The 17601-nt window shown below is 45.8% G+C and overlaps 2 protein-coding genes across 7 annotated transcripts in view; one reads left to right on the forward strand and one right to left on the reverse strand.

The window, feature by feature from the left end:
• The window catches only part of DNTT (DNA nucleotidylexotransferase), a 31726-nt gene extending 17645 nt beyond the window's left edge, over window positions 1-14081 (reverse strand). For 2 of the 6 annotated variants that reach the window (XM_089314644.1, XM_070057485.2), the window contains exons 1-2: window positions 13794-14080; window positions 151-325 (exon numbers count right to left, since the gene is read on the reverse strand). In XM_089314644.1, coding sequence (XP_089170770.1) covers window positions 151-325; window positions 13794-13996 — 378 coding nt within the window. In that variant the 5' untranslated portion in view covers window positions 13997-14080. Of the gene's footprint in view, window positions 1-150; window positions 326-13575; window positions 13699-13793 lie in introns of all 6 variants that reach the window. The other 4 variants (XM_089314645.1, XM_002718550.5, XM_089314646.1 and 1 more) reach the window with 4 other exon arrangements.
• The window catches only part of BLNK (B cell linker), a 102481-nt gene continuing 96371 nt past the window's right edge, over window positions 11492-17601 (forward strand). Inside the window, exon 1 of the mRNA XM_089314648.1 lies at window positions 11492-12319. Within this exon, the coding sequence (XP_089170774.1) occupies window positions 12318-12319 (2 nt within the window). The 5' untranslated portion in view covers window positions 11492-12317. The remainder of the gene's footprint in view (window positions 12320-17601) is intronic.

Raw genomic sequence — 17601 nt, forward strand, 5'->3', positions numbered from 1 at the left:
CTCGTGTTAACAGAGGAGGGAGCGGCAGCTCAGCAGGGCCACACAGGGAGCAAGCAGAGAAGCTGGGGCACGGCCCGGGGCTGAAGTTGTAAAGCTCGTGTTCGTAGCCACCAAGCGAACGGCGATGACAACCACAGCCGTGATACTTACAACAAGCTGGTGCTTCCCTGTCATCTCCACGGGTCTCCCTGCTCCCATGCATTCTATCAGCCAGGAGACGTCGAGGAGTTCGAGCTGGGAGCTATCTTTAACTTTCTGTACCTGAAGCCATTCCAGAACATCGGAACCCGAGTTGTTCTCTGCTACAATGTGGGTGACAGAATCACTGCAAAAGCCAAGACACAGTAAGCAGCTGAGAGGGCTTGCAGGTCAGAAGCTCCCCTTCCCTGGAGGTTTGAGAGCATTCTGTGTGCTGGGGAACGACGCTCACTGGCCCTGGTCGTTGGCACAGATAATTTAGACCTGCAGGCTGGGGAATCTTCTCTGCTTTCTGAAGCAGAAATGGTCTGTGTTACATATCAGAGAATTAATCTTAATTTTCTTAAAATTAAGAAAAGATTACCAGGACCGTGACAGCAATGGCAAACCAAGGTCTGGAGAAGGTGGGAGGTGAGATCGTTCTTGTCGTAGCACTCAGTCCTCTGCCCTTTCACATTTATTTGTAGAGAGCTTAAATCCAAGGGCTCGCACACTTGTTTGACTGTGACCCACAGTTAGAAAAACATTTTACATCACTACCCCAAATAGAAATAGGGGGTCGTTATAGATGTCGATAGGCTTATAACATCTCTCTTAGTCCATCTGGGCCACTATACCATAGAATACTATAACTGGGTAATTTATGAATAAGACTGCATTATTCACAGATCTAGAGGCTGGGAAATTCAAGATTGAGGCTCTAGGAGATTCAGCATCAGGTGAGGGCCTGTTCTTCACAGTGGCACCTGCTACGTGTCCTCACGTGGTGGAGAGGGAAGACAGCTCTCGGGGGCCTCTGTGATAAGGTCATTGATCCTATTCACCTAGTGGAGCCTTCAGGTCCCAATCATTCCCCAAAGACCCCGCTTTCTATTACCATCACCTTGGTGATTAGGTTTTTACCGTGTGAATTACAAACAGTCCGACCTCAGCAACCTCCCACTCACAACCGGTTACGGTTGTCGCTCAGAATCTGTGGGGGGTTGGTTCCAGGATCCCCGCAGATACCAACATCTGCAGATGCTCGTCTTCCTTATATGAAGTGGTCTAATTTGCATAGAACCTACGCACATCTCCTTGTGTTATGCTTCGCATAACCTCTTGGGTGCTTGTACTACTTAATGCAAAGTAAATGCCATCTAAATAGCTGTTACACCATATTATTTTGTGAATGACAAGACAAAGAAGTCTGCTCATGTTCAGCACAGACACAATGATTTTTTGGGGGTACTTTTGACCCATGGCTGGTCGAATCCAGGGCCCACAGATGTGGAGGCCCAGATGCAGAAGGTTGAAATCAGCCCTTGGGAAGTTCCGTTTTCCGTGTTTGAAAGCACATCTCTGTGGTGTAGGAGGGGCAGGGATGTCTTCCCTAACAACCACTGAGCACTTAACACACGTCATCTCCTTTAATACTCACGGGGCTCCTCGGGGAAGCATTACGTCATTCATGCTTACAGTGACAAAGCTGAGGGGCAGAGGGTGTGGAGGGAGACCCTGACGGCCCGTGGCTGGTCCACGGTGCCTGTCCTTGCTGATTGTTTTCTCTGGGCCAGCCATGTCATTCCCGGTTTTTAATCAGTCTTCACAGTCAGCATCACATAACTGAACCCAAAGATTTTTTAAGGCCGATTCAGCTCAAAGAGTCTATGAATCTGAGCACTAGCATGGGCCAACAGCATCCCCAGGCATTCAAGAGAAAAATTCTCCTCTCTTCCTGTCCTGTTCTCTTCCTTGACGTCTCTCTCTCCCCAGGGGCTCCTGCCTTCTTTGGCTCTTCAGTCCGCCGGATGGGTCCTGCCCCACTGCGACATGCACAGCCCTAGCTGGTGGTGCGAGAGGTGTGGGCACAAAGAAAAGGAAAGTGTCTGGACACTAGTGGCGTGTGTGGTAAAGACAGCCAATGGTGTGAGTTGTGCTAAGATGTGGAACGTGCATGGGATCCACAAGTGGTGTTCAGAGAAGCCAAGAGCTGGGTGTGGGTTGGGTGAGGTGTGTGGCTTTGTGGCAGAGCTGAGATTTGTGCTTAGTTTTGGTGGATGGGTAGGAATAAGGTACCTGGAAGGCAAAACTCTGGGTCCTCCTGGCTGAGAAGATTTGGAGCTCGGGGAGAAGAACGCCTAAGTTGCAGTGGAGACTTGGCAATGGGAAGCGGTTGCAGGCACCGCGGAGTCGGGAAAACCACGTCAGAGAGAGTCCTGTCCTCAACCTTGGTTGAGGATGTTACATCTTCTTTTCTGGAGTCAGTAAAGGTTTTTGTGAGCAGAAGATTGAAAGCACAACAATAGATTTTAAGAAACTAATCTGGTACACACAGAGTTGGAGGGAAGGAGATGGATGGTTCCTTAGGAGAATGAAATAGTGGACCAAGTGTGAGAGGTGTTTAACCCCGGGAGAACAGGGAGGGGCATCCGGCTCCAGCTCCCCTGTGAGAGAGAAGTGGGCCTGGGAGTCTAGTGCTACTCCAGGTTGTCTACAGCAGAGCCAAGTGCCTTGAGTGCAAATAGGGATTTAGGAAGCCAGGTCTCTTTGAGGGAGGAGGCGGGGGAATAAATTGTGGTTTATTTCGAGCATGCTGCATTTGGAGGATGGCAGGGGGTTCAAGCAAAAATATCCAGTTGACAGTTGGAATCTGAGGTCATAGCTGCGGAGAAGTGGGCACTGGTGCCATGTGGGGGACAGGATGTGTGAAGTCAGGCCTGATCAAACAACATTTTACCAATGTGGGGGGAAGATGAGTCATGTGAGTTATGGCTTCCCTATTCTAGGTCCCTGCACTGTAACTCTCAAAATTATTCATGACAGACTTCTTGAGAGATTCTTTATGTTGAGACTTCGGGAAGACAACGGAAGGATTAATAGGCTTAGAAAGGAAGTGTTATTTCATCTATATTTCTGCCCTTTGGAGGAAAATATTTTATGATAACATTTGTGATATAATTATTATTATTATCATTATACATAGGGTTTGGCCTAAACCTTAGAGGGAAAAGAGTATGCTGAAGGGGAGTTCTGGGGACCCACTTCCAAATTCAGGGCCCTCATTGTCTGTACCCTCACTGCGTGTTTTCCTAGGAGTCCTGGCACAGTGTGGGCGTGTCTGAGCTGACACCGTTGGATGGGAACCACGTGTGTTTCTTGGTTAATATGAGCGAACTTGTGGATGGCAAGGCTGCACATCACCTGAAGGATGACTGATTTAAATGCTCAGTAAACAATTAGCAAACACAATGGCAATGACCACAATAGGCACACACAAGAACAATCAATTGAACAAGACTTCTTAAAGTAGTGCTACAGTGAGTTCAGTATTGCTGGTCACTGGCTCTCAACAAGGTAAATCCAGAAACTGTAAGTCAGCATTTACAAAGTTGTAATTTTAAAACATATATATTTATACATTGATTTGAAAGGCAGAGTGCAGAAGAGAGAACAATCTATCTTGAATCCATTGGTTCACTCCCCATATGGCTACAACAGCTAGGTCTAAGCCAGGACAAAGCCAGGAACCAGGAACTCCATTCTGGTCTCCCAGATGAACGGCAAGGGCCCAAGTATGATGTGGCCCATCATCCACTGTGTCCCCAGATCCGTTAGCAGGGAGCTGGACTAGAAGCTGAGTTTACCAGGATTCAAAACAGCACTCTGATGTGGGATGCCAGCATTGCAAGCAGCAGTTTAATCTGCTGTTCAGCCCCTTTAATTGCCTTTTGACATAGACACGGTACTTTTATCGTGCGATTTTGTATTTTAATGGAAGCCTTTTTTTTTTTTTTTTGGAAGCTGGTCCTGCACCACAAATTACTTAAGCTATTTAGAGAATAATCTCCTTTTCTGGCACAGTCTGTATTTGCTGTCTTTTATATTGGCCAAGTTCAGCTGAGCCAGGGATACCCTTGGTCCCTGCAGACAGCTCAATATCTGACCATGCTCATTCACTTTCAGTTCTGAGCCTGACCAGCCGTGTTACCAGGAGACCTGCTGCCTCTGGTGTGTGCTGCTGACAGTACCTCCCTGCCGTGTCCTGTGTTTGGTGGTGCAGTGGTTAGCTCTGTGCTCTGTACACTCTACTATAAAAATACTGATAATATGGGAATATGGCTGTGTGATAGTACAGTGGGCACATTTCATAGATTACCTCATTTAATTATCAATAACACTTTGAAATAGGTATTATCACCCCCATCTAAAAATGAGAAGGGTGCTTAGCCTAGTGGTTAAGATGCCGATTAAAATGTCCAGGTCGCACATTTGAGTACCTGGGTTTGGTTCCTGGCTCTGGTTGCTGACTCCAGCTTCCTGCTAATGCAGACCCCAGGAGGCAGCAGTGATGGCTCCTGCGACTGGGTTCCTGCCTCACACATGGAGACCTGGATTGAGTTCCCTGCTTCTAGCTCCTAGTTTCAGCCTGGCCCAGTCCCAGCCATTGTAGGCATTTGGGAAGTGGCCAGGGGATGCGATCATGTCTCTTTTTCTCTCTCCTCTTTCTGTGTGTGTGTTGTGTGTTTTCTTTCTTTAATAAGAAAGGAGCGCCTTGAAGATGTTAACCCCCACCCCGCCCAGCTCTGACTGATGGCGTGGGGTGTTGCATCTAGGTCTGTTTTATTCCAAAGCCTGTGTGCTTGACCTTCTGTGAGTTCACATCTGTGACTTTGTGCTTTTCCTGTGCCCTCTTTTTGCAGCAGGAAGAAGGTCTGGATGGGGATCATACCGATGAGAAAACCTCCAAAGGGCAGAAACATAAATGGAACAGCCACTTCCTATTAACACCGTTAGACCCGTCAGCCCTGCTGCTGCCACATAGCCTTCACATTCTGCAGTTTTATGTCCGATATCATATGCGCTATAATAAGATTGCACAACATGTAGAACTGACCTAGAAAACCTGAAAGGACAGTTGCCATAGCTACACCCCAGAAGTAGAAGCCACCTGAGGCTATCAGGCCCTTGGGGCTGCAGGTTTTGCCTAAAGCTCTGAGGGAGATGAGTGTGTTAAGATGGGGCTCATATTCCAAATTCAGGCCCCTCCCCTATCCAGGCTCACCACCCAGCTCTGTCACCACTGTCCCTTCACCTTGGATTCCTCTAGATGTAGCCTTGTCTCTGACAGCGACACCAATACTGAGAACTCCCGGGGGTGGGGGGAGGCTGGGGAGGGCTGCTGTAAAACCACACAATAAAACATCGGTGTATTCAGCAGGAAAAGACTGGAAGGAAATCCTCCAGGCCATTAGCAAGTGTGATAACCATACACACACATGCACACATGCACTCACAGATACACACGTGCACACACACACTCACACACACACACACACAAGTACAGATTCCAGCTTAGTCCTCATAACTCCCTCATGAAGTGAGCAATAAGACTTCAGAGGAGAGACCTGAGGCTTGGAGAGCTCCCATGAAGCCAGGATTCAGACCCAGGTGTGCCTGACCCCAGAAACTCTTTAACGCAGTTCTAGATTGAGGAGGTTCCGCTTGTTTGAAATACTTTCCTGTAGCTTCCCTTTCTCTACCATGAACTAGCTATTGTCACTTTTCTACTTAGGGAGAAAAAGCCACATGAATGTCACATTCAAGGGCAAATAAATCTGGGATAGGGGCTGAGGTTGTCCCTGGCTCGCTCTCTCCAAAGGCCCCAAGGTGCTGCTGAGGTAGCTGTTCGTGAAACATCAGAGGATTTAGTTCTTTCATTGCACCTAATTTCTCAACTGTGACCAATTATTAATGTCTTGGACTAAATCTAGAAGGCTTTGAGCCAATTATAACAATTCTGAAGCAGCGTTTGCCTCTGGTTATAAGCATGTCTGGTGGCCGGCATAAGCCCCACTCATTGTAGTGCTCAACAGAGGCTATAGAATGAATTGGAGAATGAATGACTCAGTAACTGTAAAGGAATGTCTCTCATACCACCAGGGACACTCAGGAAACTAGGTAAAGATTCAGATTCCAGGTTCCCTGGGTCTCACTTGGGGCCTGGGAATATGCATTTTGACAAGTTCCATTGGTGATTCTGATACAATTGCTCTGTTCTGGTTATCTATTGGTGCGTTGCTGATGATTCCAAAATGTAATGGCTTAGAAAGGCAATGATTTTGTTACATAGTTATCTATGTACTGTTTACATAGTACCTCACAATTTTTTTGGTTAATAATTCATGCTGTCTTGCCTGGGTGATCCTCTGGGACTGAATGGTGCCTTGGGGGTACTGATTCTCCCTGTGGTTCCCCACTCTCATCTTGGTGAGGATGGCAGAAGGCTGGGTTCAGTATAGCTATCAGCCCAAGCACATTTACACGTTCTCTCTAAAGAGAATCCAGACTTCTGGGGTGCCAGGGTAGTGTTGCTGGAACACACAGGAGCTACCTGCCCCTTTGGACCCAGCCTCAAAAGTCACACAATGTCACTTCTGCTGTCCCCACATTGGTTGAAGCAGACACCATCCTTCCCAGATGCAAGGGATCCACAGTCTCTGCCTCCTCATGGGACCAATCCTGTTTTAAAACCACCCCTCAGCCCAAGAACTCCACAGTGAGCACCTGCATTGTGGAGAAAGCTTCTCCCTGGAACTTCCCCAGCCTAGACTTGATTCCTATGCTGGCCTTCGGGCTGAGTTACAGCAGTGTTTTCCATTGATCTCTGCAGGTGCATGAGGTAGTGTTAGGGGGTACACAGCTGAGCACCTAAAAGCCTGTACATATTTATATCTTATTTTTAAATTATGCATATCAGGCCATGATTTTTATGCATCTTATTCCCTAGGACAAGACTAAATATTTTTTAATGATTCCAGTTAGGGACAATTAAAAGAAGCAATTAAGGAAAGGCAAGTAGAGGGAGGTTGGATAATGATACTAAAATAGAATTAGATCACGGCCATAAATTCTAGTATTCTGCAGTGTGGTAGGGTGATGATAGATATGATAAATTTACAATAACTTATTGTATATTTTATAAAGAACTAGAGGGATTCAAGGGCTTCACACACAAAGAAATGATACACATGTAAGGAGATGGAAATGCTAATCACCCTGAGTTGATCTTTACCCATTGTATACATAAATATATATAATTGTCATGTGTCAATTTAAAACAAAACAAATTAAGTACATAGTAATACATGTGATAAAACATACCACAAGAATTGTGAAGAGGTACTCTATGCCTAATAGGCCTTGGGATATGGAATTTAAGTCTCAGATCTGAAATTATTTTTCTCAGATAATTCTGATGCTCTTCCTGCCTTTCCTTTTTTTTTTTTTTTTTTTCAGTCTTGGAGGCAGAGAGAGAGAGAGAGGTAAAATGAGAGACAGAGGGAGCTCCTGTCCACTTGTTCACTGCACAAATGCCCACAACAGCCAGCACTAGACTCAGTTGGAGCCAGGTGCTGGGAACCTCATCTAGGTCTCCCACAGGGGTGGCAGGAACCTAGTCACTTGAGCTGTCACCTGCTGCGTACCTGGTCCTCACTGGCAGGGAGCTGGAATCACGAACTGGAGCTGAGGATTGAACCTTGGCACTTCAGTGCTGGACACAGCTATCTTAAACTGTGTGTTAACTGCAAAGCTAAATGCCTGCCCCTCTGCCTTTCCTTTCGTAGTTGCTCCTGTCTCTCCCAGTGCAAGGAGCAACTTCCTCCATGAAGAAAGCAGCAGCCATGCTTTGTTGCCTGGGATGCACCTTCCCCACCTGCCCGCCCCCAGTGTGACTGTCTCAGTCTTCCTGGATGGTCACCTGCTTTGTTCCTCAGAAGTGCTTCTTTCTGATTGTTCCAATCCGATGTTGAGTTTATTTTGTAAGCAATGACTTAGTCATTTATAGTTAACCTAGGCTGTTTACAGTTAAAAAAAAAATCTGCCAGTTTCCCATAGCAACTGATGCGTTTCAGAATCCTTGAACCAGAAAAATGGAAGCAGCTCTATTTGGTTTTATCCCGCACTCATACCAGCACCAATAAAGACAGGCTTGCACTCTAGTCCTGCTGTACCTGTGACCTGGAAGATCTTGCTTGATTTTATTTTAAATGAGATTATGAAAATTTTCACTAAAGTTTACACATTTTGATATAGGAAATAACTTGAACCAGAGCATGACTACAGAGTACCTTCCATGCTCTTGAATTTGTAAAAATAAAATCTTGGTAAACACAATGGTAAAATCGCTCTCTGAGTGAGTATTTCTCAAAACCCACCATGTTTAAGAGAATTGTCTATGGTCTGCAGGTGAGGTCCACGCATGAGACTACACAGGGCCTTCTGGAGTCAGGGAGGGGTGACCCAGCAGAAGGGCTGGGAGCCACCTCAGACTGGCAATCCCAGCAGCTTTCCAGGAAGAAGTCCTCTCCTCTGGCAGGTGGGGGGCTTCCAGGGGTCTTAGATCTTGGAGCTGCCTAGGGTGAAGGCATTCAAGGTAGACAAGGCGAAACAATGAAAAAAGATAGAAGAAAAACTAGTAAAGTTGTGTTTGGACAGTGAACCTGGAAGGGGCCTGGAGATGAGCCAGTTCTACCTCGTCTTGTTTCTGTGACAGGTGACATCTGGCATTCTGTGTGTTTTGCAAACAAGGACTCTAGCTATTTTGATTTCACACACTACAAATTTGAAGTGCTAGCACCTTGTCAGAGATAAGCAAAGCCAGGTTACAGAGGTAAGGACAGATTGTGTTCAGCAGCGACCACTGCTAAAGAGGGCCCCGAGCGCACTGAGCTCAGCTTTGTGGGAGTAACAGGCAGGAGACTTCCCAGGCCGGGATACGCTGGGGGAAATGCTGAGCGGGATCAGGTGCCTTGGCCACCTGGGTCTGTCAACTGGAGCTCATCTGAAGGAGAAGCACACTTCCATGGTGCATGTCACAGCAAGGTGTCCGCCACGGCCTGTACCTTCCCACAGACTGGAAATGAGAGTCATGGCCTTGAATGTTTGCATTTCGAAGACAAGGCTCTCAGCTCCTGCCAGTTAGAAGGTTTACATCTCACCGGCAGAGAAAGGGGTTATAATTGCAGCTTTCTGAAAGAACTGCTCTAGAAGGGGGTCCAAAATAACACAAGAAAAGTAAAGGGGTAGGGAGGAAAATGCTATTTTTTTAAATAAAAAGGGAGACCAATGCATACTTGGAATCCATGGTATTCTTCTTATTTTAATTCTTGGTAACAACACAGGTACAATTGCTGGCTTCCCTTTCTGATTGAGAACTCCGTGCTTGGGGGACTGGTGTCTTCTGTTATTTTGTGTATTCAGAACCTCACCAATACCAGGGAACTTCAAAAAGCTTGTGAAAACTAGAATTAAGGTAGGGGCTTGGCCTAGTAATTAAGACAAAGATGTGTGTACCAATTCAGAGTGCTTGGGATCAAGTCTGTTCTCTGGCCCCTGACCCCAGCCTCTGCTAATGCAGCCCCTGGCAGGCAGCACTGATGATTCTAACAGCTTGGTCCCTGTCACCCCTACAGGAGACCTGGATTGTCTTCCTGGCTTTCAGCGTTTGCTGGCAGACCGTTGCAGACATTTGGTGAGTAAACCAATAGATGGAAGCTGTCTCTCTCTGCCTCTGTCTCCTGGTCTCTCAAATAATATACACATTGTTGAAAATGAAACTTAGGGGCTGTTGCTGTGGCGTAGCAGATAAAGCCGCTGCCTGCAGTGCTGGCATCCCATATGGGCACTGGTTCAAATCATGTCTACTCCACTTCCAATCTAGCTCTCTGCTATGGCCTGGGAAAACAGTAGAGGATGGCCCAAGTCCTTGGGCCCCTGCACATACGTGGGAGGCCCGGAGGAGGCTCCTGGCTCCAGATCAGCACAGCTCTGGCTGTTGCGGCCAATTGGGGAGTGAACCAGCAGATGGAGGACCTCTCTCTCTCTCTCTCTGCCTCTTCTTCTCTCTCTGTGCAGCTCTGACTTTGAAATAAATATATCTTCAATAAAAATAAATAAGATTAAATTAAAATATCATTAAAAGATCGATTTACTTTGATGTTAAAATTTTAAGTCCATGCATTTTTTTATTAATATACATTCTCCATGAACCTTGTGGAGCTCCCTTGTACTGTAGAGTGCTTGCTAACCAAATTCTTTGTTGGTGACAATCTCGCACTGTGTCTGTATTCATGCCTCCCAGAGACACCATTGTACACAAGTCACGGGGGTCTAGGCAAGATGACACTCTCACGTGGCAGCTTTCCCTCTGCCCGACCAATGGACTTAACAAGTGCTGGACCGCTGGGTGCCAGTAGAGCCAACCTTCCTGGCTACAGCTCTTTCTTACTCAGCATCAGTGATTTGGGTTAAGACACAGAGAGGAAGCTTAGTTAATATCCTATGGAAGAGGGTTGATGATTGAATACAGCTTCAAAGTAGCTCAGTGGGTTGGAACCCCAGATGAAATAAGAATGTGGCAAGCAGGGGATTCTGATCCTTGTCTAACGTGTCCTAGGTAGTCAAAAATTTGTGAAGCTACTCTGAAATTTAGGATGTCAGCCATGGAATATCCCTTTCATAAATGTGCAAAAATGCCTCCAGGGACTTACCATTTCCCTAATTCATGCACCCTACAGCACAGGAACTAGGAAGCATGTGTGTATCTTTTCATTAACATAAATGTTAATGAAGCCCGACCCAGATAAGGTGCACATATGCTGGAGAGAATAGGAAAGCTCCAGAGAGTTCAATCAGTCTGTTGAGGTTCATCTATGTTTAGGCCCAAGTAAAGCAGGAATCAGTTGTTTTCTCAAATTTAATCTTCTTGGCAGCCAAAGAGTATCCTAGGAATGGTGGGAATTGCTGCCTATTTCAGAGCCTTTTTTCTTTCCTTTTTTTTTTTTTTCTTTTTCTTAGCTCCTCTTTCTGCATCTCATCTCCACTAGGATATAGCTCTCTTTTTGATGAGAAGCATCCTTTCTTTTAAATACCACCTTTCTGGGCAGGCATTTGGTGCAGTGGTTGAGCCATCACTTGGGATGCTCTCATCCCATAAAGGGGTACCTGAGTTCATGGTCCACCTCTGACTCTTGGTTCCAGCTTCCTGCTGAGGAGCACCTGGGAGGCGGCAAGTGATGGCTCCAGTGGTTGGGTTCCTGTCATCTATGTGAAAGGTCCAGAGTGAGTTCCCAGTTCCTGGTTTCAGCCTGGCCCAGCCCTGGCTGTTGCAGGCATTTGGAGATAAACCAGCAGGTAGGAGATCTCTCTCTCTCTCTCTCTCTCTCTCTCTCTCTCTCTCTCTTCCTTTTAGATACATAAAGTAAAATAATATATAAATTCTAAAAATACATTGCTTTTTTCACTTTAAAACATAAGCTCATTGTAAACAAAAAAAGTGGAAAACAAAAACACCATAACCTTTCCCTACCAAATATCGCCCTTCCTAAATAACTGCTCATGACATTTTGATGGCTCTCCTTCCTGTCTGTGCTTTGCTTGCTTCTATTCTACCTGATCATATCATGGAGAGAGAAGCCTCACTTTGGGATTTTCCTGTAAAAGCCAGTAGTCTAGCTGGTTAACAAGAGGGCGGTTCCCTTTGCGTAGCTGTTCCAATTTCTCGAGGCACATTGGCATCCCTCATCTCATTTGGTGATGACGTCAGACGGAGCAGACCGTTGGTCAGGGAACTCAGGCCGGGGAAGAAAGCCCTTGCCTCTTTACCACATGGCTGGGGAGGGTCAGGACCAGGATTTAAGGTTTCTAGATTTCTAATCTAGAGATTTTCCCCTACAATGATTTTTACTTTTGTTTCCGATTAAAGTCTATCTATGTGCAGAAATTCTGTTTGGGAGCTGGGACTTGCGCTTCCTGTGGTTTGCTTTTGTGCTGTAGTGCGCCCTTGTGTTTAATGTGCCTTCTGAGTGCCCAGTCTGGGGACTCTGCCACCATCGCAAGCACAGCAGCAGTTGGATCGCCTTGCCCTAGTTTCCTCTGTTGCCTGAGCAGCTGGCCTTGGCCCATGGCAGGAGCACCTGGGGCACAGAGCTGCCTCTTCCTCGCTCTGCCAACAAAGAAACTTGCCTCCCATCATCTCCCGAAGGACCTGCCTTAGCCACTGTGTGCATGCTGGTTGCTGAGTCTCTAACTAAGTCAGGGAGCCCCTGCTGGGAGCCTGGACATCCGCAGAGCGTTCCATGTAAGTGGTCTGGAGCTCACCTTCCTGCCTAACCCTTGTCACACCCTCTGACCACAAAAAACAGTTGCATATTTGCTAAGATTTTTATATCTTTGGCTTTAAAAAATTTTTTTTTACCTCTTTACCTATGTAAGCTTTTTCCTCCTTGATGCTATCATATCATGTAAATCTGTAAGATTAGGCAGACCTAACCATTAGATGAAATCTAGTATTTTATGGAAAGGATGTTAAGAAATAAGATTGAGGATAGCCACAGGATCTTAAAAAGAGGAACCAAAAAATGAGACATGAAGGGGAAAAAGGAAACCATGTGAAGAGAAATAAGATGTAAGAGACCATAGGAAGCTCCTGGTTTCCCATAAGTAGGGGAATTTAGAAAATAAAAAAAGTCACTATGAATTATACCGTGAAAAAGAACGTGTCTGATTATTGACTTTTGAAATAAGTCTCTCCAGCACTTTAAAGCTGATTTTGTTTTTAGCAGAAGATGTTAGTGAGTTGTAGCTTTAAAGCAAACTGTCTTTTCCCATTGAGTGTGCTTGGTTTCCTGGAGGAGCCTGTCACGGGTCTTTCCCTCACACGGTTGACAGCCCATTGCATGGATCCCGTTTCTCCATTGCAAGCCCCCGGCAGCTCTGTTCACAGCACATTTGTTTCTGGATTTTGTTTAGTTTTCTCTTCATCTATTTGATACTAGTGAAGAGCTTATCTAGATGTTAGAAAACAACCCAGATCACTGCTGTTTAAGGGGAGTAGATTTGTGATGAACTAGTCCAAGTGGTTCAGCGGTGGCTTCCATCGCCTCCTGGCCTGGGCCCTGACTGCATCATCACTCTGCCACGGCGCCAGCCGCCCCTGCACAGATCGGTCACCTGAGCCAGCCTCTCTCTCTCGTACTGCTCCCTGGAGCGACACGATCAGAGCCACACTGGCGTGCCTGTGAGCTGACTGGTCACTCACCCTAGCCCAACACAGACTCTGGTCCCCTCAGCACAACCAGATATTTAGAGAAAGAGCCAAACCACCAAATCATTCTTTCTACCTCAAAAAGCTGACATTTTCTGATTGAACTCAGTGGTATTTTGCTCAATTTGGTAAAAAATGAAGTTGAGTGGTTTCAACATTAAATTTTTTGACTGATTTTCCATTTATCATCCCTAGATAACTCCTTATGTCATAATAGTGAAAGGCAAAATAATAATAGTAAAAATGAATAATAATAATTATAATAATAACAGTAAGAAGAATGTCTTTACCTTATCATTTGGTGCCAGCTAATTTCAATTTAATGTATTCAGTCCCCAGTCATTTCCCTAAATGATGGGCTCAGATCTGTTCTCAGACTGTGCATATGGCCCCCAGTGGGAACATCACCTATTCTGTACATGGAAGAAGCACACAGGTTTCTGGGGTTTCAGAGAAGCTGCTCACAGAGGCCCTCCTTCTGTGCAAGGTGGAATGGGCAGTGTCCTACCTGAGCTCATTTTCAACCCTGAACCCTTTCCTGCGGGCCAGCTCCATGAGGAACGCTCTGCGGGTAGTTCCCATTTTCTTCTCCAAAATGAAGAGGACCAGATCTCGAAATTTGACGTCTTGAGGCAGGGAGGTCCTCGAGGCACCCATCTGCCGGGATCTCTTCTTCCGAGGCTCCAAATGCACTGCTTGTAGGGGATCCATGGGCAGAGGCTGCAGCTGGCTCTGGCTGTGCCATCCGGCGGTGTCTCCAGAAGTGAGGGGGGCCGCGCCCTCCTGCAGCGAGGGCTTTGATGTCACCCACGCGGGCTCTGAGGCCAGGCAAGCCCCCATGAGCACTGCCCCGGCCACAGCTTCCTGCTCAAGGCCATGGGGAATTTTGATGTCTGTTCAGTTCTTTTGTCCAATATGGAGATCCTGGTGAAAGCGTAAATTAACTTTTGTTTTGTATGCAGGGTTTCCTCAGCTCCTCAGAATAACCTTGTGAAGAAGGTAGGGAAGCAGCATGGTTGTCATGTCACTTATTTATTTACAGATAAGTTGAGGCCCCCTCTTGTGTTTATTTATTGATTCCCCCCCTTTTAAAAAGATTTATTTATTTATTTTAAAGGCAGAATTAGAGAGGGAGAGGTCTTCCATCCTCTGGTTCACTCCTCAAATGGCCTCAACAGCCAGGGCTGGTCTGATCCGAAGCCAGGAGCCTGGAACTCCATCCAGGTCTCCCACGTGGGTACAGAGCCCAAAGACTTGGGCTTAGTTTTAGTTCAGTGGACTAAGATTGTCCTGAGAGTAGTCTGTTACATAGCCCTAAAACAGATCTTCGGCGGTGGCATGATCTTCAGATGAATATCTTTGCCATAAGAGATATTTTCATCATTCAATTGCAAAATTGAGCTTGTCTTTCTTCAACACACTTTATAGATCTATTTTCTGAAGACCTACTCTGTAACCAAGGCAAGCATCTACAAGCTTTAGCCTACTGAATCCTTAAATTAGCACCAGCAAGCAAATGCTGCCATCAGCATCTGTCTACACAGTGTGCTCAAGGTTACAGAGCTAATAAATGGTCCACACTAGGAAATGACTGAGCTAAGATTCAAACTCAGATTTGTCTGCTTTTAAAACCTGTGTTCTTAACCACCAAGGAGTCTTCCCCAATAACAAGTCCGAGCTCTGCTCACCACTCTGCCATATGCTTTGACACTTTCACCACCTCCGAAAACACATGAACATCCCATCACAAAACCAGGGGGAGAGAGATGTGACAGCTACCTTGAAGCATCTGCAAATCTCTCTGTGTTGCTTAGGAAAACAAAGGCAGAAATATTCCGGTGGTTGTTAGAGATTATTAGATTTCAGCTCCCTGCAGAAGAACTTTTTAGTTACTATGGGGGTGGGGTCTTCAAAAATTAATTAAAAGATGTATTATGAAAATCTATTCATGGGTTTAAAAAATTTTGCATCAAAGTAATCTTTCCATTTCATTTTCTATGAGCTTTTTGAAGAACCCTTGTGTAACTATCCAAGATCATAGAGAGCAGCTTTGTGCGGTGGTGTATTTCAGGCAAGGAGAGTGTTAAACAGCTGTTGGACAAGTACTTGCTGAAGTGTCGAGGGAGTCAGGCTTCTGACTCTAAAGGGAAAGTTGGCAAGAGCATGAGGAGATCTTTAAGATGTCCAAAGCCCCTGTCCCAACATGTCCATTGTTTGGGGGAGGAGAAATATGTAGAAATATATGTTCCATGGTGTTCATTACAACATCACCTGTACAGGCAAGGCCCAGAACCCACTTGGAAGTCTAATAACAAGGCACTATAAAGTATGACAGACACCATATGACCACCCGAATTATGTTGTATTTTAAACAATGAGATTAAATGTTCATAGTCTACTACTTATAAAATCAGTTTACATAATAGCAGTTTCTACATGACACCAATTTTGACAAGATCAGAAAGATGTACAGCAAGGCTAACATTATAATCAAGGCTCTCAGGTTGTTGGGTTTGTACACAAGTTCTGTTTTTGTCTTTGTGCTTTTCTGTCTTTTACAAGTGCTCTACAATAGGCATGAATTATCTTTGCAGCCAAGGAAACAAATCATTAAAAAAAAAAATTCCCTTGAGTTGACAGTGTGCAGCCTTAGTGAAAAGCTTTGTAATTCAAAGGCAGAACGGTTGCTCCAAATAAGCTAAACAGCAGTTGAATATGTTTTCTGGTAACTACAGCATGCACAGGGCCAGTGGACCAGCACCTCTGTATTCCATGGAAAAGCCATGTCTTACTGCCAGGCGAGACTCAGGAGTAGGACTCCTGTGTCGAGCAAAGGAAGGGTCTCGTTCCTCTACCTGGCTTAGACAACTTACTGAAGGTGACTCTAAAGGGCAGAGTTTGTGGCGTCTAAGTCCCCTTTTATGCTGCCGAGGGTCCTTTCCTATGGCATCATATGACCCATGCTGGGACTACACTTAAGGAGGTGAAGCCATTGGCTTGGCTTGGTAAAGGGAAAAGGGAAACTCTTCAGCCTCACCTTAAAAAGGGTCTGAGAACTCTGAAGTCTCATTGCCATTTCAGGAATTAAATTTAGTCACACTCATGAAGCGCCTTGAGAATTATGAAACTCTATACAAAGGCCAGTTGTGTGCATTTTTTTTTTTGGTTTGTTTTGTGGAACACATACAGCACCCTGCTGAATCGAGGATATTGATGGCTCTGGAGTGACACAAGCCTGAGCCGCCTGGCATGTGCCAGGTGTGCAGGCTTGGGCAATGTGTATAAAATGGCAATCATAGGGCTGCCTTCACAGCATTGTAAGTGATGAGTAAGACGACATCACACTTTCCCACCTGACCCTCTGTGGGTGCTGGGTTCCATCCTTACCTGCAACCTGCCACCCTTGTGTGCCGGCCAATGTGACCAGTGTTCCTGCCCAGGGAAGGGGATAACAGCTGTGAGGAGACGAAGGGCAGCCCTGCTTGTTAGCAGCCACTGCTCTCAGAGCCTGTGCAGTTGCAGTGTTTCCTAGTGGACTGCTGGTCCCCCCGATTTGGAGCCGTGTTCGCATCCACATGATCACTCTTAGAGGGCTCTACGGGGGAACGAGAGGAGGAGGTTGCAGTGAAGAAGTGGGCCTCGTCCCATCCACAAGCATTATTTTTGTACCTGGGAGTCTTGTTATTGTTCTTTTTGGAAGAAGTCGGTTTGAGAGAGAAAACTTCTGTTTCTGGCAGCTTTATTTATTTATTTATTTTTTAATATCGAATCCCATGTTTCAACTCCTCATTCAAGGGGTAGACCTGGGAACTCTGCCATGTTCCAGCGTGCGGGCAGGGGCTTGTTTTGCTTTGGTTTTTACTGAGCACCAGCTTCCTGTGGCGCCTGAGCAGCTGTGTTTCGTTCTCGGCAGCAAATGTCTTTAGGAGATTAGAGCCGCTCCCTCAGGGACACTTGCAGGCTTTCTTGAGTGACGAAAATTTGCCTTTGAGAACAATCAGTAGCTGTGTATCCTGGGTGTCTTGCTAAGTAGATAACTCAATGGCCTGGCTATAACTTGGGGTTCCTCCTCCACCTGTATGGTGAGAAAGGATAACTAGGACATGGGAACTGATGGACACAGCAGCTTCTTCGTGATTTCTAGTCTCTATTCAAAAGCAGTTACTCAAGGCCAGCTGTGTACAAATGGTATCAGGCATAAGAAGTTCAGGTTCAGATATTTGCCTTAAGGGAAAGTTTGATTAGCAAAGCTTGGAAAAATTTTTTTGAGATTTATTTTACTTATTGGAAAGGTGGAGTGACACAGAAAGGTGGAG

The sequence above is a fragment of the Oryctolagus cuniculus genome, chromosome 15 (genome assembly GCF_051225735.1).
Source record: "Oryctolagus cuniculus isolate XC-2025 breed Fujian yellow rabbit chromosome 15, ASM5122573v1, whole genome shotgun sequence".
Lineage (NCBI taxonomy): Eukaryota > Metazoa > Chordata > Mammalia > Lagomorpha > Leporidae > Oryctolagus > Oryctolagus cuniculus.